General features: G+C 42.3%; 1 protein-coding gene across 1 annotated transcript in view; it reads right to left on the bottom strand.

The window, feature by feature from the left end:
- Positions 1 to 3844: 3844 nt before the first annotated feature.
- LOC121284720 (protein unc-80 homolog) overlaps positions 3845 to 27842 on the bottom strand; it is a 542332-nt gene continuing 518334 nt past the window's right edge. The window contains exons 62-67 of the mRNA XM_041200272.1: positions 26225 to 26281; positions 17311 to 17392; positions 9775 to 9886; positions 8184 to 8404; positions 6181 to 6270; positions 3845 to 4114 (exon numbers count right to left, since the gene is read on the bottom strand). Coding sequence (XP_041056206.1) covers positions 3845 to 4114; positions 6181 to 6270; positions 8184 to 8404; positions 9775 to 9886; positions 17311 to 17392; positions 26225 to 26281 — 832 coding nt within the window. The remainder of the gene's footprint in view (positions 4115 to 6180; positions 6271 to 8183; positions 8405 to 9774; positions 9887 to 17310; positions 17393 to 26224; positions 26282 to 27842) is intronic.

The following is a 27842-nucleotide window of genomic DNA, read 5'->3' as shown; positions in this document are numbered from 1 at the left end:
CCAAATTACTTACAACCTTTAACATACCATTTGGGAGGTATAGCTTTAACAGATCACCTTTTGGTATCAAGTCTGCATCTGTGATTTTTCAGCGGATAATGACATGTATTCTGGAAGGATTGGAGGGAGCAATTTGCCACAAGGATGACACCCTAAGGCAGGAACAATGGATATACATTTTGTGGAAGACGTGGAGACCTTTACTTCGCCAATGACCAAATACCTACTGGCTACAACACCATGCTTAAATGATCAGAAATGCACAAATGTCAGACAAAGGATGTGCTCAAATCTGTGAGTACAGCATCACAGGATGGCCAGAAACTTCTGAGGCAATATATTGAGCAAAGAAGACACCACAGTGTCATGGATAACTTTATGATTTATGATGAGAGACTTGTTATACCTAGAGTCCTTGGACCCAAAATACTTCAGAAGTTACACCAAGGTTACTTGGGTATCACAAAGTTTCGTGCCAGAATGAGCAATTTTGTCTGAAGGCCAGGGATCTCCAAATCATTAGCAGAGATGATATTCAAATGCATTACATGTGCTATCCATCGGTAGGAGCAAAGGGAACCACTTTGGTGTCCTCATTTTCATCCAGACTGTGGGACCGATTTGGGATGGATCCTTTTGAGCTCAGAGTGAAAATTTTTTAATATTGGGTGACTACTATTCAAGGTAAAATGTCCAGATGGTCATACATCTGAGGCTGTCATTGTATTCAAAAAAATTTCTGGCACACACGGGATTCCAGACCTAGTCATTTTGGACAATGACCCACTGTTTGCTAACAAATACTTAAGGGAGTTCACGAATCTTATGGGTTTGTCCACACAATTAGTTTGCCAAGATACCTGCAAGCTAAGGATAAGGCTAAAAGAACAGTGTGGATGGTTTTATTAAAAAAGAACAATGATATTAACTTTGCACTGCTGAATTATTGTTCTACTCTGCTTCAGAATGGTGTGGCTCTGTGTGAGCTTTTAATGGGAAGTAGGCTAAGGACTCGATTTCCTCACACTTATGCCATGTTTGACAGCAGCAGATTTGGACAAGGGGAGGGAGGAAGGAGAATAAGTACCATCGCAGTCAAATGCAGAGACCACAATCACCATGGAGTTTACATTACCAGACCTCCAGCCTGGAGAGTGAGTGTGGATTCGTGATCAAGCTCGTGAATCCCAAGTTCTTGAGAAAACACCACATCTGCTATCCTACCTTGTGCAGACAGAAAATGGTATAGTGCGAAGAAACAGGAATGCACCAGCTTCTACAAGGAGGTGACCTTCTACAGGGCTGACCAGTTCTTCAGGTGACCTGGAAGATGGCCTGGCCTGGACAGTGAACTGGTATCCACTAATAATTCTCATTCTGCCCAACAAAGAGAGAGAATGAACAGAGGGCTCAAATTCTCAATCTCCGCTGAAAGAGCTGAGAACACGGTTGCGTAGACTGGTGAAACCACCACAGTGGTTGTCTCTGTGAATCAGAGATGAACTCAGGGACTTTAAGGGAAAATGTAGTGTAAATGGTTAATATGTATATGAAAATGTGACAGTTCACATCATCTTGGGCAAGTGATGTAAGATCACATGAGCATCATGATCGGGTTCTCTCCTGCAGCCTCGTGGTAAGGATGAAGTCTCAATCTAGATGTAGTAATTCTTTGTTATGTTTTGAATAAAGCTGATGTTAAACCCTATCTCAGAAGACTCCAACAATTGTCATTAACAACACCAGAACACCAGCTACGTAGCATTTCCTTTTGAATTTGGGTGGAAGACTGTTGATGCTTATCCACAAAGAATTGGGTAAATTATTGCTAAAGTGTCTGAGCCTTATTTATTGTGACTGACCATGGATTTGGAGTTAGTAAAAGAAGATTGCCCCAGCTTCCTGGCAACAGAGTGTGATTGGCCTAGCAAAATGTAACCAGAGGGAAAGTAATTGGGGGCGGGTGTGGGGAGAGGGTGGAGAAAAGGAGGGAAATGGAAAAACTTATTGTTTCCAAGAACAAATTCCTATGAAAAATTGTCCAGTTGTTTGCAAATGAAAAAAACTGCATGAAAGGCTGCATTGATGCAGGTTCTTAAAATCATAGGGCAGAATTTTGGTGCCCTGCCTGCTGGAGTGTGAAATGATGCGCGATGCATCGGCTGAGTGCCCCGACGTCAACCTGCAGTCGCATGATAGTTCTTCGGCTGGCGGGCATGCACGGAAATCAGCAGCTCGCCCGCCGACAATTAGAAGGCCTGTTAAAGCCATTAAAATATTAATTAACATATTTTTCGCTGCCCATCCAACCCGATAGTTGGCAGGTAAGCGAAAAGGCCAAACGGTCTTTGCACTTTTTAGGAAGCCTCATCTATGGGTGGGATGAGGTTTCCAACAGCAAATAAAAATAAAATAAAAAATTTTACATCTCATTCATAACATGTCCCTCCTCAAGTGACAGGCAGCATATTTTTTAACATTTAAAAATTCTTTATTTTTGTTTTTCAGAACTCTTCATCTGCCTCAGGGAGCTTTTCCAGCACGTACCTGTGTGAAGTTCCCCACTCGTCCTCCCCCCCACACCCACCAACACCCCCCCCACCCCCCCCCCCCCCCCCGCCCCACCACCACCCCCACCCCACCACCGGCCCGCCGGCCTTCCAGCCACCCCTCCCCCCCCCCCCCCCCCCCCCCCCCCCCCCACCCCGCCCTCCACCCGCCCCCTCCGCACAGGCAGCACTGAGGGCTGCAGCACACGTTTCACACTGGGCAGGCCCTAATTGGCCCACCAGCATGAAATCACGGTCAGGCCCCGATCGTGATCACCCGCCTGTCCCTGCCCAACAAGGGCAAAATTCTGCCCATAGAATCCAAAATGTCAGTGTCTGATTTCTCACCATCCCATGATACTATCTACTTCAATTATATGACCTGAAGATGTGTATCTCACATTAACTTTAAAATATACTACACTGGAACTGCCAATATTTGCCATAATAGAGCATGAGCCTTCCCTTACCAATAATTAAAAACCTCCAAATTTCAATCTTACTTTCTTCCTATGTTACAGTATGCAAGTACAATATAAGTAAATAAAGTGAAGTAAAGCTTATGCCAGACGCTAATGTTACATTGAGACAACATCTCATGCAAGGCCTTGCCCTGCAAAAATTCTGGCAAGTTACCAGGAAGGCAGATAATTTAGGCTTAATTATATATATGTACATTAAATATTTTGTCACTACAAGTTGACTTTTGACATCAAACTGGTTCATTTCTGTGGTACAATACATTTAAAAGGCATGTGTATTTATGAAAGTTTCTATTTCAAAATGACAGTGTTGAAACTGGAACACAGACCACATACAGAATGTGAAATCACTGTAGCGATACATTTACAGTTGATAATTCCCAGCTTTGGTGTTTTATTGACTAGATTACTCAAATTGTTATTTTGTTGCTACTTTGTTGAAAATACAATCGAGTTTGAAAGGCTTCAGAATCTACAAATTCTGTTATCAGATTCTTCAAACATAGATACCTACCACCCTATACTAACAAATCATGAGAATAAAACTTTAGTTTTGCTTATGGCAGCTAATAGTTCTGATAACTTTTTGACTTTGTACCAGGTATCTTGAAACATCAAGAATAAATCATTATCCTTGGATCTATCAAAAGATTTAGACTGTATTGAGCACACAAAACTAGTCAAGAAAATACAAATGATAGGCAAACTAGCTAGATTACTATTGTAACATTTACTAAAGAAACCAGCACTTGACGCACTTGAAACACAGTAATAATGAAGAATGAGGGGAAGTTCTCCAGGTAAAGAACTGTCTTAGATGCGGGATTCACCCAGATTTACATCAGTCTCATCAGATTGAACATCCAACAAACTGAATGGATCAGAAAGCAGATTTTCTGTCCCATTCTCTTCACTGATATGCAAGACTGTGTCTGTATGTTCAAGTAAGTTACTTGGTTGAAGGCCTGCTGCAAAGTCCTCACTGTCAGAAGTTTGGGCCTGCTCTGAAGGTTCTGTCTGTGCAGTCGCCGATTTGTCTGTCTTAGAATCTTTGTTTTCAGTCTCTGAGTATGTTAGCTTCACCTGGAAAAAGGATGATCACCGTTTTAAAAGACAACAAGGAAGGATTGACACTTTAAAAAAAAATCCCTTCTTCCAATCCTATGGCACTCGACAGTAATCTCTTGCTTTGAGACATGTGAATCTGGAAACTCCTAAAGAAAGGACCCTCCCCCTGTGTGAGTGAAGCACTTTAGCTTTGCTCAATAGCACCTTGACAGAATAGCTGGCACCTAGGAACTGATTCCGTGAGCGTAACCCATCTCATTCCATAATTTTCCATCCTTTGATTTTAATGGACAGAAAGTCGTGGATCAGTAGTGCACAATCTTGTAAACTGCATTCATGGTGTGTGCCAAAACAGTTCAGCAGCATATTGTGTAACTGAGCATTGCCATTTTAACATGAATTAACATGAGGTGTTCTCAAAAGATATCTAATGTAAAGTTGCATTATCCTGGGCTGTCTCAACATCTTAGTTTTTCTCAAAATCTTGGAGGAGTCTGCCCTACATTAATTTAGTATCCTCTTCAATCTGATATGTCACACTCCATTTTTCAAGTGAATGTGCTCAAAAAAACTACTCCGTAAGTTTGTAAAAGCAGACTGGAGTCCTCTGTGGGTACAAATCTCTGTTCCAAAGTTTACCAAGTTTTTGTATCAACCAGAGGACTAACTGACATCAGAAATTTGATGTATGAGGAATTAAATTATGCGAAGCCAGATCCAACGATAACACAGCACAACTTTGGAAACACAAACAGAATTACCTGGAAAAACTCAGAAGGTCTGGCAGCATCGGCAGAGAAGAAAAGAGTTGACGTTTCGAGTCCTCATGACCCTTCAACGGAACTGAGTGAAAATTAGGAGAGGGGTGAAATATAAGCTGGTTTAAGGTGGGGGCGGTGGTTGGGGGGGGGAAGAGAGAAGTGGGGGGGGGGTGTGGTTGTAGGGACAAGCAAGCAGTGATAGGAACAGATAAACAAAAGATGTCACAGACAGAAGAACAAAGAGGTGTTGAAGGTGGTGATATTTCCTAAACGAATGTGCTAATTAAGAATGGATGGCACGACACACAAGGTACAGCTCTAGTGGGGGTGGGGTGGAAAGGCTAACAGGGCATAAAAGATATAGATTTAAAAATAATGGAAATAGGTGGGAAAAGAAAAATCTATATAAATTATTGGAAAAAACAAAAGGAAGGGGGAAGAAACGGAAAGGGGGTGGGGATAGAGGAGGGAGTTCAAGATCTAAAGTTGTTGAATTCAATATTCAGTCCGGAAGGCTGTAAAGTGCCTAGTTGGAAGATGAGGTGCTGTTCCTCCAGTTTGCGTTGGGCTTCACTGGAACAATGCAGCAAGCCAAGGACAGACATGTGGGCAAGAGAGCAGGGTGGAGTGTTAAAATGGCAAGCGACAGGGAAGTTTGGGTCTTTCTTGCGGACAGACCGCAGGTGTTCTGCAAAGCGGTTGCCCAGTTTACATTTGGTCTCTCCAATGTAGAAGAGACCGCATTGGGAGCAACGAATACAGTAGACTAAGTTGGGGGAAATGCAAGTGAAAGGCTGCTTCACTTGAAAGGAGTGTTTGGGCCCTTGGACGGTGAGGAGAGAGGAAGTGAAGAGGCAGGTGTTGCATCTTTTACGTGGGCATGGGGAGGTGCCATAGGTGGGGGTTGAGGAGTAGGGGGTGATGGAGGAGTGGACCAGGGTGTCCCGGAGGGAACAACTTTGGAATATCGTTACAATAAATCATTTGGCCTACCTTTTTCAAATGTAAATTCTTTTAGTTTATTTCTTTATTTTCTGTGTTTTCACCCCTATTAGTATCTTCTCCTGGCAGCAGAGCAGATACAGGTACCTTTCTTTCCCAATTCTGATAATCTGTTGCTCTGAAGGTCAGTCAGCTGTTATTGACCCTGCTCGACTGCAGGTATGGGTGAGTGGAACTTCACACTCCTGTCAGTAGCCACCTTGAGTAAGCTCAAGAGTACACAGACTAATTGAATACTCACAAATTGGAAAGCATTACAGCATTTTGGGGGCAAATTCTGAGGGATTATTCCCTGAAAATGGTGGTGAAACCACTTACCGCCCCATTGCTGCTGATGTTGTGGCCGTCCCTAGCTTCCCAAGGCCCAGATGACAGGTTGGAGTGCCCGCCTGGAGTCAAACATGAGCCCTTTTTAATATGGAAATTGAGATCCAATAAAATACATCAAACTCCTATTGCTATTTTAGGACATTACTGGGCAGGTTATTGCTGCGCACAAAATTATTTAACATCATCATCTTTTGTTAGTTCCAGCTCCCACTTGTTACTTGATTAAGATATACCAGTGTCAAATTTTTAGACTGGGCCTGAACTTCTTCGGAGAGGTGATCAGAGTCAGATTGCCACTCTGTTCCTAGATTTTTTACCTCAAGTTTCTTTCGATCTTATCTTGCCCGACCTTCTGACTCAGGACAGGGGAGATCTGGGCAATGCAGCATGCCCCTAGGGCCTAGCGTCAAGTGCAGCTCTGTTGGAAGCAAGGAGGCCATGTAGTACTAGTTGCCATAAACCAGGTTAGTTAAAGGTCCAGTCAAGTTTAAAAATCCTTGATAGGCCAGGGAGAAGGTAAGTGTATAAAGTATAAAGTAAGTGGCTAGGATTTGTGTGTGTGGGAGGGGAAGAGTCGGGTTTAGCCTCAGGGGGTCATAGGTGGGTTGGGTTGGGCCTCCTGGGATGGTGGGGGTGAGACCTGGGCCTGGCCGGAAGATGTTGTCTCTTGGGGGTGAGGCGAGGCCCATGGGCAGGGTAGTTGGGGGTTTAGGAACAGACATCTAGGGGGTCAGGGGTGTGGGAAAGCAGTCGGGGGTGGAGGGAGGCCCCTGGAGTTTCAGGATTGTGAGGAGGTTCAAAAGGAGTCCTGTGGGGGGGTCAGTGTGAGTCTGTGCAATAGTTATCCAGAAATTAGAAGAGGTTTTAATTCTTCTAACTTTTTCTGGGTAACTGTTGATGTAACCCAGTCAGAACCATCCAAAATTAGTGATTTAAATCACATTTTCAGATGGTTCCTAGTGCAGTGCATTTGTCCAGGTGAAGTTTGCACTTCTGGTCAATTGCCGTGCAAATCTTACCTGTGAACTTCCAGTGGTGGAGAGGGGGTTCCCCAGTGCATCTTTGGGTACCCTCCATTCCACCCCACTACCCCCCCCCCCCTCCCCCACCCACAATAGGACCCCTGGACCTCGCATGTTACAGCCAATTATTTTCTCTGTACTTCATCTCTTGTTCTGAATTGTTGGATCACACCTTCTCCAGCTGAAAGACACCTTATCTACCCGAGTCATATGCACCGGGGAAGGAGGGCACTGATGTGGGCAAAATGTTGGTTGCCCCATAAAATGGCCCCTAACTGTGCAAATTGGCTGCGCCCCCAAGGAACAGGCAGCTGATCTGCCCCACAGTCTGCCTCTGCTCCTCCACAGGAACTTCCCTGAAGTGGCTCCTCGCTATTTCACTTCCCTGCAGCCTCCATTCGTGCTATCTGAGGTGTTAGAGTGGGGTGTTAGGGTGGTGCTGTGGAGTGGGTGGGGGAGGTAGGATAAAGTTCACTCCTATGTTTCAATGGAATATCTAACGCGTGCTGCATTGTTACAGATAAGAGGTTAAACCAAGGCCCAACTGCTTTCTCAAGTGGATCTAAAAGATTCCATGGCATTATTTGAAGAATACTGGAGTAGTCCTGGTGCATATTTATCACTCAGTCAACACCAAAACAGTTTAACTATTCAATTCTAACAGTGTTGTTTATGGTATCTTGCTTTGTGAATTTGAATGCTGCATTTGTCTGTATAATTGTGACTACCTTCAGAAATAATTCAATGGGAAGCAATTTGGGACATCTTGAGACATGAAATCCAGCATTCTGTATGAATGCAAATTTGTTCTTTTATTATATGACTGATTTCAATGACAATTTTCTAATGAATTTTTGACATTTTGCAGTGTGGAAATCACTCCTAATCACTTTGTGATTAGAAACATTTTATTTTATAGTACTCAACTTACTCAGGTGTCAGACTAGACTTGCTATTAAGGACATTTACCTGGTTGCAGTCTAGAATGCTTGGGTCTTGACTTAAAGGAGATCTAGGTTGTGGTGCTGAAATGGGTGAAGTGGCAGCTGGAGATGGTGCCACTGCAGATTCTGGTTTGTTGTCCTCTGCCTGCTCCACTGCAGTTTCCTTTCCCTCTGCAATTGTTGCCTGTTGCTGAGAAGCCTTGGTATCCTGCTGTATTTCAGTGAAGGTAACTGACCTCTTTTGCTCTGTCAGAATCCAAAGTTCAAGTAAAAACATGTTGAGCAAGATTTCCAATATCTAAATGCTAAAAGAGCAGGATAAAGTCAACAGATAACATCAGTTATAATATATATTTATACAATACAGTAAATAACCTTGTTAACATAACTGGAAAATAAGACTGGTTAGTTTCTTATGCTTCTTATGTGATCCATTATTACCCCTTTCATTATTCTGCAATTCTTCCTTCCAGTCCTGTAGTTTTCCCTTCCACTATAGGCCAGTCTCTAATTGAATTACTGAAACTTACAGAACACATGGGGACCATTAGGCCCACTGTGCCCATGCCCACTCTTGCAGGAGCAAATGTGCTTAGTTCCCATCTCCATTTTCTATCCTCATCTCAAGAACTTGTCCAACTCCCTTTTAAAATTTATTTTATGTATTCCTGATCCTGAAGACTTTCTAATTCCATCTTCTTAGTGAGCCTCCTTTGTGTCCATATACAACTTTATTGCACTACCTCAATTAATCTTCCCTGTTACCTCATAAAATAATTCATTTAAATTAGTTGGACACAATCTGTCTTCAATAAGTCATTTGAGAGGACGTGCACATTGGCAACCTACTCCCAGGTTATATTATCAGATAAGGCAAGGTAAATGCAATGGCAGAGGACAATAAAAAAGATACTAGGGCAGACCTGAGCAGTATTGAAATGTGTGCCATATTCCTACTGATTTCTGTGAAGATATCAGTGGAAACTCAAAGGTGGAATTCAGAAAAAAATGTTTTATTATCCTGGTTAAATACAGCAACTTGTATGTAAAATTGAAGGAACTTGGTTAGATAGGGAAAGGAGGAAGCTCAGAAAGACAGCAAAATGCAACACGTGCCAGGCTGATAAGTTTACAGATCGATTCCTTTGACTGTGGTCATGATTGTCATTAAGAAGCTGTCAATCGCAGTGCCCATGAAGCATTCAAGCCAAAATTGTTCTGAAAAATCATGCAATCTTTTCCTTAACAATTTCACCTCAAAATGGTGGTTAAGATATTCTCTGCTTTTTAAAAAAATTCTGAATCAGTATGTCACATGTCCCCCATCAGTTCAGCCTTAAGGCTTGGCAAAGAATTGGACTTATAAAAGGCACCGCAGAATCATGCCCTATGGCCCAGCACCACATCATGCAACTAAACTTACAAATTTGTTAGGATTTTTAAATAGTTTATTTGTCTCCTTTAAATTGTTGTCTTTATACCCTTAAACATTGCTTCCAACAAATGGTTTAGTAGATTTGAAATATTTCCATTTTCTATGACAGTATTCATAATTTTAGTTTCCAAGTGTATTCAGTAGTCAGATAATCACTAGAAAACTAAATTTTGGATCTTACCTAGTGGTTTAGCTTTTGGCTGGATACTGCGTCTGGTTGTGGACAACCGGGCACCCTGTCGTCCTCTTGCTTCAGTTTGTAACTTCGGACGTGAGAGGAGAGCACGCCGTGGCTAACAGGAACAGTAATCATTTTAACAAAGTATTTTAAAGCATTAACATTATTCCAAATTTGTTTTATCACGTTCATAAAAGTTGTTAGGAATTAAGTTTTAGTTTAGGAAAGTGAAGGCTGTCAATGTTTGGATATAGAATATTTTCCATTTTTAAATTGCCAACAAATATAGCCAAACGCAATGTAAAGTTCTCTCTAACCTATTCCAATAGTGGACTTTAATCCAACTTTACATGAATAATTTTTTCAAATTCTTATCGCCTCTCTCACTAAGGTACCATTTCAATGTGATATTTGCAGTATAATTCTAAAGTCAGGACTCTGTCACCCAGTGGCATGAAACCCTCTTGGGGACATTTTTGCTTATTAATTGATCTTACTATTGTTTTTACGCACTGTCACATGAGTTTTCTGGTCCTCTAATTGGCCCTCTCTTGGAGGCGGGATATCCTGCCTTATGGGGGCGGAAGCCACGACCTCAGGCAACTAATTGGCCCGAAGACCATAAAATACAGCATTAACTTTTAGAGCTTTCCAGCTGGTAGGCAAGGCCATCACCTCTGCATTAAATCCCAACCCTACAGGGAGCCGCAGAAACTCAGGAAAGTTACCGCTTGAATTCTGGAAGTGCAATGCAGCTATGTGAAAGCTGCAGAGTCTTAATGACAGTCACCAAGTCAAGAGGTAATTAATGATGAAGCTTAGCTTTAAAGTACCCCAAGTACAATATTTCATGCTTGAGGTCATACAAGATGAAAAAATTATTTCAAGGTCAGCAGATACCTACTATCATGCCATAGCCACAGCTGCTGGCATTTGTCTGGCAATGACTGAGCAAGGTTCCCTCTGTTCTCTTTGGTTCTACAGTTCCCAAACTTTGAGACCAACTGAAAAAAATTTGTCCCCATAGGCAGACACTTATATTTAACGTAATCACATCCCTTTAATTCTCTCTATTCTCACTTGTTTCTGTGCTCATTTGGTGAGTTCCTGCCTGCAGGTCAAATTCAGAAGGGGTGATTGCCTAAGTACTGAGACAAAGACATGGCCAAGTATCTGAACTCACTCTGCCATCTGGCTGAACTTCTTTCTAAATTGTAGATAAATTATCTGTAATTTATATTAGTGCGTTAATTGTCATTGCAGTCAAATGTAGTCATTTTATGCTTTAAACAAATGTCCATTTTGGAGCATCAAAGTGACCTATGGAAGCATGAATAAGACGTGATTTTGGGAACCGTTTTCAGAGTGTAATCTTCATACAGTATGGATAGAGATCATAGTCAAGCTCCATCTTTTCAATACTATGGACTGAGGGCTAAATTTTTAATGGCATCGGGAAGAATCCACTGATCTTTATAAAATGGTGGGCTGGATCCGGATACGAAAGTCCTGCCCCCTTTTCCAACAGATCTAATTTTGCTGGCACAGGTAAGAGGGTGGGGAATGAATCATACAAGAGGGAATCCTGAACTCAGCAAGGCCATTTGAATTTAATGCTTAGTTCAAACAGACCCCATTTTGGCTTTTACAAGGGCCTTAACGCAGTGTGGGATATGTTAATGGAGTAGACGTAAGCACCCTTGTAGGACAGAAAAGGACTGCTTAAGTGTAAAAATCTGATATTTTTTTTAAATCTCTCACTCCTTAAACATGAAAAACAGGCTGAAGCTGTCAGTAGGATTTAAAGAAACCCTTCTGCTGGACTGCTTGATTGACAAGCCCTCTGGTGTGGTTAGAAAAAAAAACCATCTGGTCATGTAGTTTCAATAGAGGTTGACATTTCCCAAAGGACTATTATTATGTCATTAAGAACGCTTGGCTGAGTTTCAAATATAATTATTTTAGCAGGGGGTTCTGAGTTCACAGTTTGATTGACAGTTTAAAGAGGTTATTCAAGGATTAGCTGTCTTGAAAGTGGGATCTGAGGCTGAGTTTCAAATATAATTATCTTAGCAGGGGATCTGAGTTGAAGTTTGTTTGTTTTATGAGAGACTAACTATTTGAGGAGATTTAAAAGCTTTGAATCGGTTTCTTGAATGGGAGCTTTTTCACTATCAACAATCATAGATTGTTACAGGTTTATTTTTTTCATCTTCACATGGACCCTGAGGTCTCCCCATGGTGGATAAGTGGCTATGGAGGTGGTATGAGGAGCCATGGGGATGGGTGGGGGGATGAGTTGACATGGAAGTAGCCATTGGAGGATGAAGGGTTACGGGGAGTGGGTGGAAGGCATGAGTTGGCAGTGAGGTGCAATGGAGGGGTGAGAGGGTGTGAGGGCTAGCGGGCCCAGCAGCTTCTGAAATATCTGGGACATAGTCCCAGAGAACTGTGACAGGCCTTTTAACCAGTCTGCCTCAGTAGTTGCCTACCTCTGTATCACCTGGTATCTGCTTCTGGTGTACGCAGGACTGACTTGATCTTGCCCTTGCCTCTCCAGAACGAAAATTGGATCTAATGGGGTCCATTAAACTGAGCTGTGTGTGCCGAGTTGGGAAATTTCCCAACTCCAGCTATCCGCCTTGGTAGCTAAAATTTGGCCCTCAACTTTGGTAGCTATTTAGACTGTTTTAGTGCATTACAGCTGCCCTGCATAAGATCATTAGTGAGAAAGGATCTATGACACAAAGCTAGGTGGGAATGTGTGTTGTGAAGAAGATGCAAAGCTGCTTTATGAGGATTTGAACAGACTTAGAGAATGGAGATGAACATTACAGATGGAATATATTGTGGAAAAATGTGAGGTTATCCACTTTGGTAGGAATGGATGTGCAGAATATTTCTCAAATGGAAAGATTAGAAAAAAGTGTAGATGTACAAAGGGATCTGGGTGTCCTCATCAATAAGTCACTTAAAGCTAACATGCTGCAGGCAGTTAGGAAGGCTAATGGAATGTTAGCCTTAATTGCAAGAGGATTTGAGTACTGGAGTAATGAAGTCTTGTTTCAATTGTATAGAACCTTGGTTAGACCGCACCTGAAGTATTTTGTGCCGTTTTGGACCCCTTACCTTAGGAAGGATATTATTGCCATAGAGGGAGTGCAACAAAGCTTGTTCCAGGGATGGCGGAACTGTCTTATGAAGAGAGATTGGGCAAACTGGGTCTGCATTCTCTAGAGTTTCGAAGAATGAGTGGTGATCTCACTGAAACCTGTGAAATGTTTAAAGGGATAGACTGGGTGGATGCAGGTAAAATCTAGACTTCCCCTGGTTGGGAAGTCTAGAACCAAGGGACACAATTTCAGAATAAGGGGGAAGCCACTTAGGATCAAGATGAGGAGAATTTTCTTTACTCAGAGGGTTGTGAATCTGTGGAATTCTCTCCCTCAGAGGGCTATGGAAGTGTGGTCATTCAGTATGTTTAAAACAGAGATTGGCAGATCTCTAAAAACCAATGACATAAACGGATATGGGGATAGTGTGGGAAAAAGGCATTGAAATGGATGATCAGCCATGATCGTACTGAAAGGCAGAGCAGGCTCAATGGGCTGACTGGCCTGCTTCTGCTCCTATGTTCCTATGATCTTGGTTCAGAACATCAGTAAGTAGAATCAGTATGGGTGAAGATTAGGAATAGCAAGATCAGAAAACACTGGTGGAAGTAGTATCCAGGCCCCCAACAGCAGTTATATCATTGGACAGAGCAATAAACAAGAAATTATTGGAGCTTTTGACAAACGCAATGTATTAGTTGTGGGGGACTTCATCTAGGCTGGACCAATCAAATTGGCAAAGCTGATCTGGAAAAAGAGTTTGTAGAATGCTTTTGTGACAGTTTCTTGAGCAATATGTTGTGCCACCAAATAGAGATAAACCAATTAAAATCTAGTATCATACAATGAGGCAGGGTTAATGTCATAGTAAGAGATCCACTGGGAAATAGTGATCATAATACAACTGAATTCCACATTAAGTTTGAAAATGACATACTCCATCATAAGCAAGAATCTTAAACTTAAATAAAGCCAATTACATAGGCATGAGCGGAAAGCTGGCTAAGGTTAATTGGGTAAATAGAATAAAAGGTATGTATGACAGTAAATAAACAGTAATAAACATTTAAAGAAACAGTTCAAAATGTTCAACAAAAATACATTGCACTGAAAAACAAAAACTTAGCCGGAAAGATCCATCCATGGCTATGGAGGTTAAGGGTTAAGGATGGTATTAGATTAAAAGAAGAGACTTATAATTTTGCAAAGAATAGTAGTAAGTCTGAGGATTCGGAGTGTTTTAGAAGCAAAGGGCTATCAAAAGGTTGATAAAGGGGGAAAAAAAATAGAATATGAGAGTGAACTAGCCACTTCTACAATTATATAAAAAGGAAGCAAGCAGCTAAAGTAAATGTTGGTCCCTTAGAAGCAGAGACAGGAGAAATTATTATGGGGAATGAGGAAATGGCAGAGGCATTGAACAAATATTTTGTGTCTGTCTTCACAGTAGAAGCCACAAGTTGCACACCAGAAAGAGAAGTTGAGCGAGGGGCTAACAAAAATGAGGAAATTAAGGTAATTAATTTCAACAGGGAAAAAGTACTGGAGAAACTCAAGGGACTAAAATCCATCAAAGCCCCAAGACCTGATAGCATATATCCTAGGGTGCTAGCGCTTGCTATGATTTTCCAAAATTTCCTAGATTCTGGAAAGGTCCCAGCAGACTGGAAGGTAGCAAATGTAACACCACTACACAAGAAAGGAAGGAGAGAGAAAGCAAGGAACTCCAAGGCAGTTAGCTTGACATAGTCATTGGGAAACTGCTGGAAACTATTATAAAGGAGGTCTTAACAATGCACTTAGAAAAGCAATTTATGATTAGAACAAGTCAACAAGGTTTTATGAAGAGAAATCCTGTTCAGAAAATTTGTTAGAGCTTTTTGATAAGGTGCATTCAAAATTGGCTTAGTTGTAGGAGACAGAGGGTGATGATAGAAGGATGCTTTAGTGACTGGAAGCCAGTGTCCAGTGGCATACCACAGGAATCTGTGCTGGGTCCCCTATTATTTGTCATTTATATAAACGACATAGATGACTATGTTGGGGGTAGGATTAGTAAGTTTGTGGATGACACAAAGATTGGCCGGGTGGTTAACTGAGAGTCTGAGTGTCTTGGACTACAGGAAGATATAGACGGGATGGCCAAATGGGCAGATAAGTGGCAGATGGAATTTAATCCTGAAAAGTGTGAGGTGATACACTTTGGAAGGAGTAATTTGACAAGGAAGTATTCAATTAATAGCCTGACACTAGGAAGTTCTGAGGACAAAGGGACCTTGGCGTGTGTGTTCATAGATCTCTGAAGGCGGAGGGGCATGTTAGTGGGGTGGTGAAAAAGGCATATGGGACACTTGCCTTTATCAATCGAGGCATAGATTACAAAATAGGGAGGTCATGTTGGAGCTGTATAGAACCTTGGTGAGGCCACAGCTGGAGTACTGTGTGCAGTTCTGGTCGCCACATTATAGGAAGGATGTGATTGCACTGAAGGGGGTGCAGAGGAGATTCACCAGGATGTTGCCTGGGATGAAAGTTATGAAGAGAGGTTGGATAGACTTAGGTTGTTTTCATTGGAGCAGAAAAGACTGAGGGGGTGACCTGATCGTGGTGTACAAGACTATGAGGGGCATAGACAGGGTGGATAAGGAGCAGCTGTGCCCCTTAATTGAAATGTCAGTCACAATGGGACATAAGTTCAAGGTGAGGGGCAGGAGGTTTAGGGGGGATGTGAGGAAAAACATTTTTACCCAGAGGGTGGTGACGGTCTGGAATGCGCTGCCTGGGTGGGTGGTGGAGGCGGGTTGCCTCACATCATTTAAAAAGTACCTGGATGAGCACTTGGCACATCATAACATTCAAGGCTATGGACCAAGTGCTGGTAAATGGGATTAGGTAGGTAAGTCAGGTGTTTCTCACGTGTCGGTGCAGACTCGATGGGCCGAAGGGCCTTTTCTGCACTGTGATTCTGTGATTCTGAGAATTTAACTAGTAGGGTATGTAAAGTGGAAACATTAGATGTAGCATACTTGGATTTCCAAAAGGCATTTGATAATGTGCCACACAAGATTAATACACAATATAAGGGTTCATGGAGTTAGGGGTGATATATTAGCATGGCTAGAGGATTGGTTAACAGACAAAAAGCAAAGAATGGGGATAAACAGGGCATTTTCAACTTGGCGTGCTGTGACTGCAAGGATCAGTGTTGAGGCCTCAGCTATTTACAAACTATGTTCATGACTTAGAATAAGAGACAGAGTAATATGTTTAATGATGATACAAAGCCAAATGGGAATGCAAGCTGTGAGGAAGACACAAAGAGATATGGACAGGTTAAGTGAATGGCAGGTGGCAGATGGAGTATAATATGGGGAAATTTGAGGTTATTCACTTTGGTGGTAAGAATAGAAAAGCAGAATATTTTTAAAAGGCATGAAACTTGTAAATCTTGATGTTAAGGGACATTTTGGTATACTCTTCAAAGGAACACAAAGTTATCATGCATGTATAGCAAGCAATTAAGAAAGCAAATGACTTGTTGGCCTTTATTGCAAGGGGATTGGAGTACAAGAATAAAAATTCTTGCTACAATTGTACAGGGCTTTGGTAAAACCATACATGAACACTGTGTGCAATTTTGGTCTCTATATTTAAGGAAGGAAATACTTGCATTGGAGGCAGTACAGCAAAGGTTCACTAGATTGGTCCCTGGGATGAGAAGGTTGTCCTACGATGGGAGGCTGAGTACATTGGGTCTATATTCTCTGGAGTTTGGAAGAATGAGGGGTAATCTCACTGAAACATTCAAGATTATGAAGGGGCTTAAGAGGGTAGATACTGAGGGATTTTTCTTTTCCTCTAGCTAGGGAATCTAGTACAAGGGTCAATTATTTAGGATTGAGTTTAGGAGAAATTTTTTCACTCAAAGGGCTGTGTATTTTTTCAATTCTCTACCCCAGAGGGTTGTGGATGCATCATCACTGAATATATTTAAGGCTGAGATAGATAGATTTTTGCGGTCTCAGGGAATTAAGAGATATTGAGATTGGGCAGGAATGTAGAGTTCAAGTTCAAAATCAGCCACAAACATATTGGATGGCGGAGTAGCCTCCATGGGCTGTATGGTCTTTTCCTGCTCCTTTTTCTTATATTCTTATGATCTGCTCTCTGCTGTAGTTGAAGTTCTGAGTTACACTGTATCACACTGAAATATATTGCTGTTACCATGTCTGCGTACTGAATTTTAATTACATTATTAATTTCTTGTTCATGATACTGTGCTACTGAATTTTCATATAATAAACAATCTCAGGACATTAAATCAACATTTTATTATTCTCCCCTCCCACTCTTAAAACAAAATACTCATTATGTTTAATTTCTGGGTTTTCAGCATTACTCTAAAGATCAGAATTCACGTTCCTACCTGCCTGAGACCTCTCTTTCTTCCCAGTGGTTGCTGTATAAGAAGGTTCTGCTGACCAGGTTCACTCTGCACACTTGCTACCCTGTTAAGTATATTAAATGTTAATCAGATTACAAATAACTCACTCACTCAGATTTTTTTATTACTTTTTATCATTATTTTTGTAGTGCTTGCTTCATGTTTCAGAAAACTATGGCTAACTTAATTTAAGCAAATAAATAGTCTGCTTTTGAGTTAATTTTGTATTAAGTTTGAAACACTCACCTCAGACTCCATTTACACATTATTCCTAGCATTGAAAAGCATTCTGTGCAGCTGTAAAACTTTGACTTTTACATGCTCTAACAGATTAGACTACTTATCAAAAGACTGAGGGAGTTAGGCATTTTATAAGTCCATAACATTAATAACTTGGTTGAGATTAATAATGTCTAACAGTCTGGTGAGGAGCAGGGTTTACTGAAACTCTGATATCTGTGTAAATAATTCTACAAAAGCAATGCTTTCCCTTTACCAGTAAGCTATTGTATTACATTTCATCAAATCCTCTAACATGTGAAAACTCACCGCACATTTTCACAAGGAAGATAAAGTTGCAATATTATACAGATCTAAAACAGAAACAAACACTACTGCTGATTTAAAAAATAAGTCTGGCAATGGTGGAGGTGTAAGCAACTTATTTCAAATATTGTGTAATAACCGAGAACAAAAGGGTCATCAAAAATTCAATCATTCATCAGATGTAACACAACTTTTAAGAAACAATTCTGCTAAAAATTAGACAATGCAATATATCTAAGTTCAAACTATCTTATACAAAGGCAATTTTACATACCTGTCAATCTTACCAGGGGACAGTAAATCAGGAACTCACCAAATTTGCACAGCAGGGTGGGACTCCCTGCTACCACAAACACCGAAAATTACTATATGTAGTTTTGATTTTCTCCTCAAGCTTTCCTGTATGCATGTTCTTTTTCCACCTCCAGTCCTGGCCAAGTAATATTGGACTATAAATTAATTCACATCACACTGTACTGCCAATTCCCATGGGTGTGATAAGCCACTGGCTCCTTTCCTGTGTGGTGTTGCCACAGTAGAATGACATTGGATTAACAAAAGCAAACTATTCACCCTTGTGCATTCCCTTAGTTCCTGTCTGACCTTCTTCTAGCTTAGTGCTCCTACACAGTGGCCCAGTGGCTGCAGCATAGCTGGTGGAAGGCTGCTAATTTTCACTAGGGGTGACTGCAGATGGCCTAGCTGGATTCCCTTGAACAGCTCTGGGCCTTCAGAGACCAGCTGCACCACCTCAGCAGTCTGGGCTGGCTGACAGGCAACAGCAAGGGCACTGCTGGAGTGGCAGTGGAGGGGGCACAAATGCTGGCACTTCTCTCAGAGTCACTGCCACACCCATGGGGTGGCATCTCAGCAATCCTAGTAATCTGTTGGAGGACAGATGTTAGACAGGTGTAAAAATTTGCAAGTCTTTTTTTACACCAAAATCTGCACCAGCAATGGCAACAGTCTAAGCTTGCATGCAGCTACCATGGATCTAGTGACCTCTGTCTGTGCTTCCACTGCAGCACCGAGGTGCTGGAAGGACCCCAGCTGTGTTGCAGTGGAAGCTGAGACAGTAACCACTTTACCATGGGTTGGTCAACCAGTGCTGCCGGAAGGGATGGGCTTCAAGTTCTGGAGAAGTGCCATGTTGGAGTCGGACTACTCTATGCTCCTTGACAGTGTCAGGGAGCTGTCTGGAAGGCCTGCCAATGCACCAAACATCATGGGGTGCATTGTCATCAGTGTTCTCCTGTTCACTGGCTCATTGAAATCCACATGAGTCCCCTGCAGTAGAACTCATCTGCGATCTTGCCCTCCGGGGAGCTACCCTTTTCTCCTGACCTGGCTGCAGCCCAATTCTGCCTGGCGACTCATTGCATGCAGAATCCAAATCTGTGCTAGCTCTTGCTGAAGCTTTCCAGGTAGCCTGGTCTTGAGTATCTGGAAGCATTACAAGCAAAAGTGAATGCTTGGAATGAGGGAGGGTGTGGGCAGAGAAGCATGGCCACACCATCTGAAGTTTCCACTTGATGACAAATCTCAGGATGAGGAGGGAGTTTTGAAAGGCATCAGGCAGATACTTACCACAGTCCTGGACAACATCTCAGTCACCAGGTACCATGGGCTATGTCACCTCCAATCCCGTGATTCCAAGTATCATCTCCTCCCTGCGGCTCAGTGGATGATGTCTTGGAAATCCCCACCTTTCCTGATCTCTAAGTCAATATGTACTACTTTTGCCTGCAGGAGAGAGGGCAGACTGTCAGTAATTGTGTGCAGTGTGCTTGGCTAATTTGTCTGCTATAGCATTAGAGATGGAGATCTGTGATGCTGGCAGGTTTGGAAGGTGTGTGTTGGTGAAGTGCAGTATATGCATGTTTGGCTTGAACCTGGAGTGTAAGGTTGCTGGTGTGGTGGGTATGAGATCTTCAGCCAGAAGTGCCAAGTGGATGATCCATCTTGGTCTCCTCCTGAGGTCCCCAGCATCACAGGTCCCAGTCTTCAGCCAATTTGATTCACTCCATGTGATATCAAGAAATGGCAGAAGGCTCTGGATACTACAAAGGATATGGACCAGACAACATTCCAGCAATAGCACCGAAGACTTGTGCTCCAGAACATAACTTGTGTTCCAGCACAGCCACAACACTGACGTCTACCCGGCAATGTGGAAAACTGCCCAGGTATGCCTGTCCACAAAAAGCAGGACAAATCCAACCCAGCCAATTACCACCCCATCAGTCTACTCACGAGTAGAGTGCAGCTCCCAAGAAGCTCGACATGATCCAGGACAAAGCAGCCTGCCTGATTGGTACACATACACCACCTTCAACATCCTCTCTCTCCATCATTGATGCACAGTGTGGACCATCTTCAAGATGTACTGTAGCATCCCATGACAGCAACTTCCAAACCTGTGACCACTACCACCTAGAAGGACAAGGGCAGCAAATGCATGAGAACAGTACCACATGGAGGCTCCCCTCCAAGCCCCAAATCATCCTGACATTTTTTTTATTCGTTCATGGGATGTGGACGTACTGGCTAGGCCAGCATTTATAGCCCATCCCTAGTTGCCCTTGTTCAGGGGGCATTTAAGAATCAACCACATTGCTGTGGGCCTGGAGTCACACATGTAGGCCAGACCAGGTAAGGACAGAAGATTTCCTTCCCTAAAGGGCATTCGTGAACCAGATGGGTTTTTATGACAATTGACAATGATTTTATGGTCATCATTAGACTTTTAATTCCAGATTTTTATTCAATTCAAATTTCACCATCTGCCATGGTGGGATTTGAATCTTGGACTCCAGTGGGTCTCTGGACCCCTTGGGTCTCACGAATACTAGTCAGTGACAATGCCACCGCCTTGCTGTTCCTTCACTGTCTTTGGGTCAAAATCCTGGAATTCTCTAACAGCACTGTGGGTGTACCTATACCATAGGGACTGCAGCAGTTCAAGGTGGCAGCTCACCACCACCTTCTCAAGGGCAATAGGGATGGATAATAAATGCTGACTTGCCAGCGACACCCACATCCTGTAAATGAATAAGAAGAAATAATGTAAAGATGCTTTCACTCACCTTGACCATAGATGGAAAGTTATTGTACTTTTTAGCATGGCAGTCATATCCTGGGGACCAGATTCTGAGCATTGACGTCCCTCCCTCCCTCAAGTGGAGCATGAGGACTTCCTACCAACCCACAAAAACATAGGCCTGGACTTTCATCAACAAGGTGGGTAGTGGAAGTTGGGAAAATTTGTGATTTGGCCTGCCCACCTGGGAAGAAAGTGCTTGCAGGATCTTCATTGCTCGGTTGGGGCAGATGCAGGCTTCAGTTGGGCCAGCAAACCCAGGAAAGAGGTCAGAGGCAGCCATAAGGGCTGCCGGGTGCCATGGTGGGCTGTTTAAAAGGCCCGCCTTGGCATTGTGAGTCTTTGCCCCAGTTAAAATAAAAACAGAAAGGCCCTTTTGCCCTTGCCCTCACACCCCCTCACCCTCCCCCTGCCCCATCCATGCAACTTCATGCCCCCATTCCAGGCTATGGCCCCCACTCACCCCTCCATGACTCCTCATATCGCGTGCCAAGCTATGCCTCCATCTACTCAACATGGTCCATCACGCCCCCTAAGCCAAGCTATGGTACTTCTGTGCCCAATGGCCCACTATACACTGTATAGAACCACTGAACCCTGTAGTGACAGTAGGATATGTAAAAAACTTTAAAAAAGTAAATTATTCATTATTTTCCACTATGTGAAAAGCTCCTTTCACCACAACCCAATAAAAGGGTCAGTCATCCAGACCCTTTAAAGTATCAATAACAGAAGCTGCAAGTACTTGAAATCGCTTAACCTTGTGTAAATAAACATTGTGCATTTGACAACAGAGTTCAGAGAGCCATATCTGTCAATCAAGCAATGTCTTCCCTGGGACTCAGGTGTTTCATCAGAGTAATGGGTGCCTGGGCTCTCAACTAGCCTTATTCTTGGCTGTACAGTGGGTCAATGGGCATGGAAGTGCCAAAGCTTAGCACAGGGGGCTTGAGGGGCCATGCAGGTTGGGTTGGGGAAGAAGCTTTGCATTGGGGACATGTGGCACCATAGGGTGGGGGAGGGGCATAGATTGACATAGGGTGCATGAGGGGCTTTGGGGGGCAGGTGAAGGGGGATAGCTTGGCATAGGGGGCATGAGGAGGAGCTTTTGAACTCATGCTTTGAAAGGTCCATTCATGCAAACTATGGTTCACCGACTCCTTTAAAACCTGATCCGATCCCATGAAAATTGCAGAAGTCTATGACATGCAATGCCAGTGTCCATAATGGAGTTGGTCAGGTCGGGAGTGCCATGTGGGGGGCTTGCAACCTGAACCAGCCAACAACTTTGAAAGGTGCCCTTAATTCACACAGCCCAGGAATGGGGTCAGGAATTCCGGAATCAGGACATGCTGCCATTTTTAAAGAACTCCCATCTCATTACGACTCGGCAAACATCCAAGCCATATTGTCCCTCCTGGAGTTCATCTCGCTCACCTGAGCTTCCAATGCAGTGCCGCTCAACTTTGATTGGAATGGGTGTGGCAGGTTGCGCATCACGGCCCTGCACCCAAAAGAATGGTGCTATCCAATTTCTAGTCCACTATTCATATCTATCACTTAAGTTACAGAGCTCAAGCAACTAATTTTATTCACATCAGGACTGTACTTTGGCTATCAGAATTTCAAATCTATTGGCCATCTTTTGTTAATTTTCTAGATTGCTGTCTAAACAGTCTTGGAACTTCAAAGGTGCTGCAAATCTCTTCAGCATTGTGCTCTCTACTCCCTTTCCAACGTTCCTCAGTTATATGACATCAAATTGATCAGAGGGCACAACAGTCAGTCATGTAGCTGTGGATAGATTATTGCATTACTTGCTTCTAGACACAGGGTGGAATTTTTCCAACTTACTCCCTGTCAAATGGTGGGAACATTTGCAGGTCCTGAACCTGTTGACAGCGAGAAAGGGTCTGCTGAGGCTCTTTAACTGAGCCACAGTATTAATCTCCCACCACTGGATTACTTGACCAATCACAGAAAGTGGATAGGATGACCCACTGGATTGTCAAAGGAAGAATTTCTCATGAATGGGACCACAACATGGGCTAGAGTAGCTCACCAGCACTTGGATTTTTGAGGCTGCAACAACATCAGGAATGGAGAGGTGACCCAGGAAGGCTGCCCTCTGGGTATCTCACTCTTACCCACAGTCCTAATGTCCACTGCTGAGGGATGACAGAGAAGGGAGCTCTTCTTTCAGGGGAAGTGGCTGAGGAAGTCAGCAACAGGAGTGTGGTCCCTCCAACCTGGAGACGGTGCACCAAGAGGATCCAGGACATCAGGAGGGCAGAAGAGGTGAGTGGTGTAACACTTTCAAGCGCCAAGCCCCAGACTCTGGCTTTCCCAACATTCTCCTGTGCAGCACTCATCTGACTAACACACCTTGCAGCTCCACTCATTCCTCTCTCTTCAGGCACCTCCTCACATCTCTATCTGAGCAACCAATACTCACACTCACCCTGAATTTATTGCCCTCTCACATGCCTGCCAGTCACTCTCCACAGATGTTGTCCTTCCCTCCTAGCCCAAACAAGCCATTGCTAACATTCATAACTCTTTGCTTTCTCTCCTTGTAGGGGAGAAAGCATTAACCTCAGGGAGAATCAGAGACCTGGGGGGTCAGGGAAGGTATTCCAGCGATAGGCACTTTGATGTTCAGTCAGACTTTTGGAAGGCTCCTGACATCATCCTGGCCTCTTCTGGATTTCATTGTGGCAGGACTGAAGGACTGGCAGATACCCATGCAGCTGACAGGTAAGAAGTTAAAATATTCAAATAAATCATTAAATACTGTTTTAATTCTCAATTCTGGATTTATTAGCCAGGGCTACTGTTTCCTGACCTGTGAGCAGCTCACAAAGTGAGTACACAATGAGAATGAAGGCTGCAGATGTCAGCAAGGAAAAAGTTGCAGGGCCACAGGGAAAGGGTGGGAGAGGAGGACTAGGGGAGTTGTTCATGCAGAGAGATGGCATGGACACAGCCAGCCAAATGGCCTCCTTGTGCTGTAACTAATCAACAATTCTATATCCACCATGAAAACTCGAGCCTCTAGTGCTCTGAGATATCAAGAGGGGCCTGTCTGTAGACCCTGTGCTGGGAATGGTGGTCTTGCTTCCTTGGAGGTGAATCTCTGTTCCATCCCCTCTGCCCTGAGGAACAGCATGTAGCTGAAAAGAAAGCAGCTCGTGCTCGTCCTGTTCTTCATCAGACCTATAAGGTAGAGCTGCAAAAGCTGCTCCCATCCCTCAGCAGCAGGTAAGTACAGCTGAAGGTGAGTGCTTCCGAAGAAGTTGACAAGGACCTGTCAAGAAGAGACATTGATCTTTGAGAGGAGAAATGCTTTGAACAGCAGCCCCTCACCTGGCCATGTCTAGAACTCTTCAGTTGCAAAGTATTCTTAGCTTATCAGGTTCACTGATGAAGCTCGTTCTCATTGTGTACTCACCTTGTGAGCTGCTCACAGGTCAGGAAACAGTAGACTGGCTGATAAATCTAGAATTGAGAGTTAAAACAGTATTTAATGACCTATTTGCATATTTTAACTTCTTACCCATCAACTGTATGGGTATTCCCTAGCCTTTCAGTCCTGCCACAATGAAATCCAGAAGAGGCCAGGATGATGTCAGGATCCTGACCTGATATCACTTTTAGGGGATTTAACTCCTTGCATGCATCGATGCATGTCTTTGCCTGGGAAAATTGCACCCACAGGGCTTGATATGGCTAAAAATCTTTGGACCACTAGCTGGTCACTTTCCTCACTAAGACAATGGTTTTAAGTCTTAGACGAGATTAAAAATAAAAAAGGAATTCTACGTCAGAGTGATTAATGGCATATATTCTATGAAAGGTTGGGTCAAGGAAAGCACCCATAAAAGTTATTGGGATTGGGAAGTCGGGGACTTCGTGTGTTGGGTTTGAATGATAGCTGACAAAGCGCATTCAAATGCACAGGGTGTAGCCAAAGGTTTTTTGATTGTCTTTGTAATTAAAGTCATGTTCAAACTAAAATTATAACTTTGAGGCACTCATCCGCTAAGCAACATTTTGTTAAGTAACTTAAAAGGAAAGAAGAGCTGTTAGAAAATAGCAGAGGTTCTTTAAAGTAATACGTTAGAGTGATCAAGAGTTGCTGCAATGATTATGATACAGTATGTTGTTAAGTCCAAAGGATCAATAGGAGACAAAACAGAATCAGGGGCTGCATTTATACACATAATTGCCTATCACTAGATAGCCCATTATTCAAGATAGTATGTAGAGCAGCAGGTGCTCAGATGAGTTTGCTAATGATATAATTCTGTCAAGATGAATGACTGGAACAGGCACTCTGGACAGGACTTTCCTCTGGATTTCTGATGATTCTAGAATAGATGGGTGTGAAAATCAAGTCAGGAGCCCAGTGCACGGGATTCCTGTCTATTCTTCCGACTTTCGTATCATTCACTGCTACATTTATTGCATTATATTTAAGGGAGGTGACAATGTAATGTTATTACACCTCATTTTCCATCATTCTGGCTTTATTATTACTCTCTTATGATAGCACAAGAACAATGACTTATGTAATGCTCGGACCTGAGAGGCCCTTAACAACACTAAATTTGAATTTGTACATTATATATATATATATATATTTGATAAACCTAGTAGGAAATGTAAACAGCCTGAAAGATCAAAAAGTTTCATTTGCTTCAAGAATATTAATCCTTGATAACAAATAATGAACTGATATTCTGAAATTTCACCCAATCGCCTTGAGGTGCCTGGAGGTACTTCAGTTTTCTCTTAGTTGAAGTGGTGTCTTGGGTAATTTTAATAAATTATGGAGAATTTATTCCAGTAGCAATAGCGATCAGCCATTAAAATGAGTGAGTTTTTATTCTTTCTTACCTTTTTATGCTGTTATGTTTTATGCCACACCTCCACCTTCACCATTCAATTTTCACCAAAGACTCAATCATTTAAAAAGCATGTGTGCACAAATGAACATTATGAGACCATGGGTTGATAACATTAGTGTAATGGAACATTTTCATGACATATCTGATTTTCAATTAAATCACATGTTCCACAGACAAAAAAATACAACATTTATGCGATTAAAGACAGGTGAATGGGAATATGGTTTTTGTTTGAAAAAATCAGATGACAGCTAAATAACAAGACTTATTAAATGACAAACAAAAGTGTTATTAGGATTCCCAGCATGGACACTGACATAAATGCAACATTACACTGTACCTAGGAAGGTTAATCTCAGCGGCCAGCCCCTGGGATTCATCGAGGACATTAGGTTCACTGCAGGGCAGGGAGATGAGTATTTAGGGAAATGAAGCATGCCTTGTACACACCAACAGGGCAATTCACAAGGTAACATGCTGTTCAACAGCATGCATTTACTATACATTGCAAAAAATCAATAAAGGCTTATACTGGTTTAGGGTCAGAAATTCAAATTAAGTATAATGCTTAATTAAGTAAAAACCACATGAAAAACTCAATAAATTCCACATTATTCTACAGTCCATGAGGAAAATTTCAGTTGCAGAACTTTACAAAGAATCAATAGAAAACGTGGTTAATTGAACACAAAAGGCTGTTTTGCTGCATAAAAGAACTAGGTTTTCCACCCAAATAGGGGTTTTAGTGATCCATTTATCCAGGTCTGAAAATTAAACACAAAAATTGTACCTTCTTTAGCATACTACAACTGCAAAATAAAACCAAATTTCTCAATATTATTTTCGCAAATGTATGCAATGAAATTGTAAGATGTGGGCCCACATCCACAAACAGCTCCGATTCAATGTGAGCATGGGAAAATCAGAGAGTGAACCAACTCAGGTCATTTTTGATTCCTTCTAGCAGTAGTTATGGAGAAAGATTGAGAGTGGGTCACCTGGCCAGAGAATGATGTGTGGTACAAAAAATAGCATTTTAAAAAATGATGGTAAAATGTCACTAACGTTGTTCTCAGAACCACAATGTTGCTTTAGTTTTCAAAGTAGAGTACACTAAACATTTGAGATTTTTACTAGAAACAATACAAAGTTTTAAAAAAAGCAGTCTCAAATGATGGATCTGCTGATATTATGATTCTTACCATAAATCAAAACAAGTGTATTCAATGTTATCATTAATATGACTGTTGGCTGTGGTCACAGAAACAATTGATTCCATTAATCTATATGCATTTTGATCTTTTACTTGTCGTTACTAACCTCATTATTTTGATTGTGAATTTGTTAACTACACTGTTTGATGAACAATTAGAAAATGAATACAATAATGACACTGGAAAAACTCAGCAGGTCTGGCAGCATCGGCGGAGAAGAAAAGAGTTGACGTTTTGAGTCCTCATGACCCATGAGGACTCGAAACGTCAACTCTTTTCTTCTCCGCCGATGCTGCCAGACCTGCTGAGTTTTTCCAGGTAATTCTGTTTTTGTTTTGGATTTCCAGCATCTGCAGTTTTTTTGTTTTTAACAATAATGACACTATTCTATGATTGCCTGCATTTTAACACATCAATTTCTGCCATATCTAAATAGAACAATAATGTAAGGAAAGTTAACAAATTGTGAATGACATAAATTCCAGGCATGATGAGGTTGTTGGATGTGGATTTCCCCTGAAACCCCAAACAGTCTGATCTGCTAATTTCAGAGAGACAACCATGTAAAACGCCATGTTATACACTCGCATTCCCCAGAAGCCAGGTACTCCCTTAAAGGACGGAACTTATCATTAACTTTCCTTGCATGTATCCTAGTGTCAGCTTTAGAGTGGTAGAAACGTGGTTATCAGGCCCCTACCAGTTAGTTAATGGATGCCATCAACAGACATAAGAAAACAGGAA

This window comes from Carcharodon carcharias, chromosome 12, assembly GCF_017639515.1.
Source record: "Carcharodon carcharias isolate sCarCar2 chromosome 12, sCarCar2.pri, whole genome shotgun sequence".
Lineage (NCBI taxonomy): Eukaryota > Metazoa > Chordata > Chondrichthyes > Lamniformes > Lamnidae > Carcharodon > Carcharodon carcharias.
This window is presented reverse-complemented; position numbering and strand designations above follow the sequence as displayed.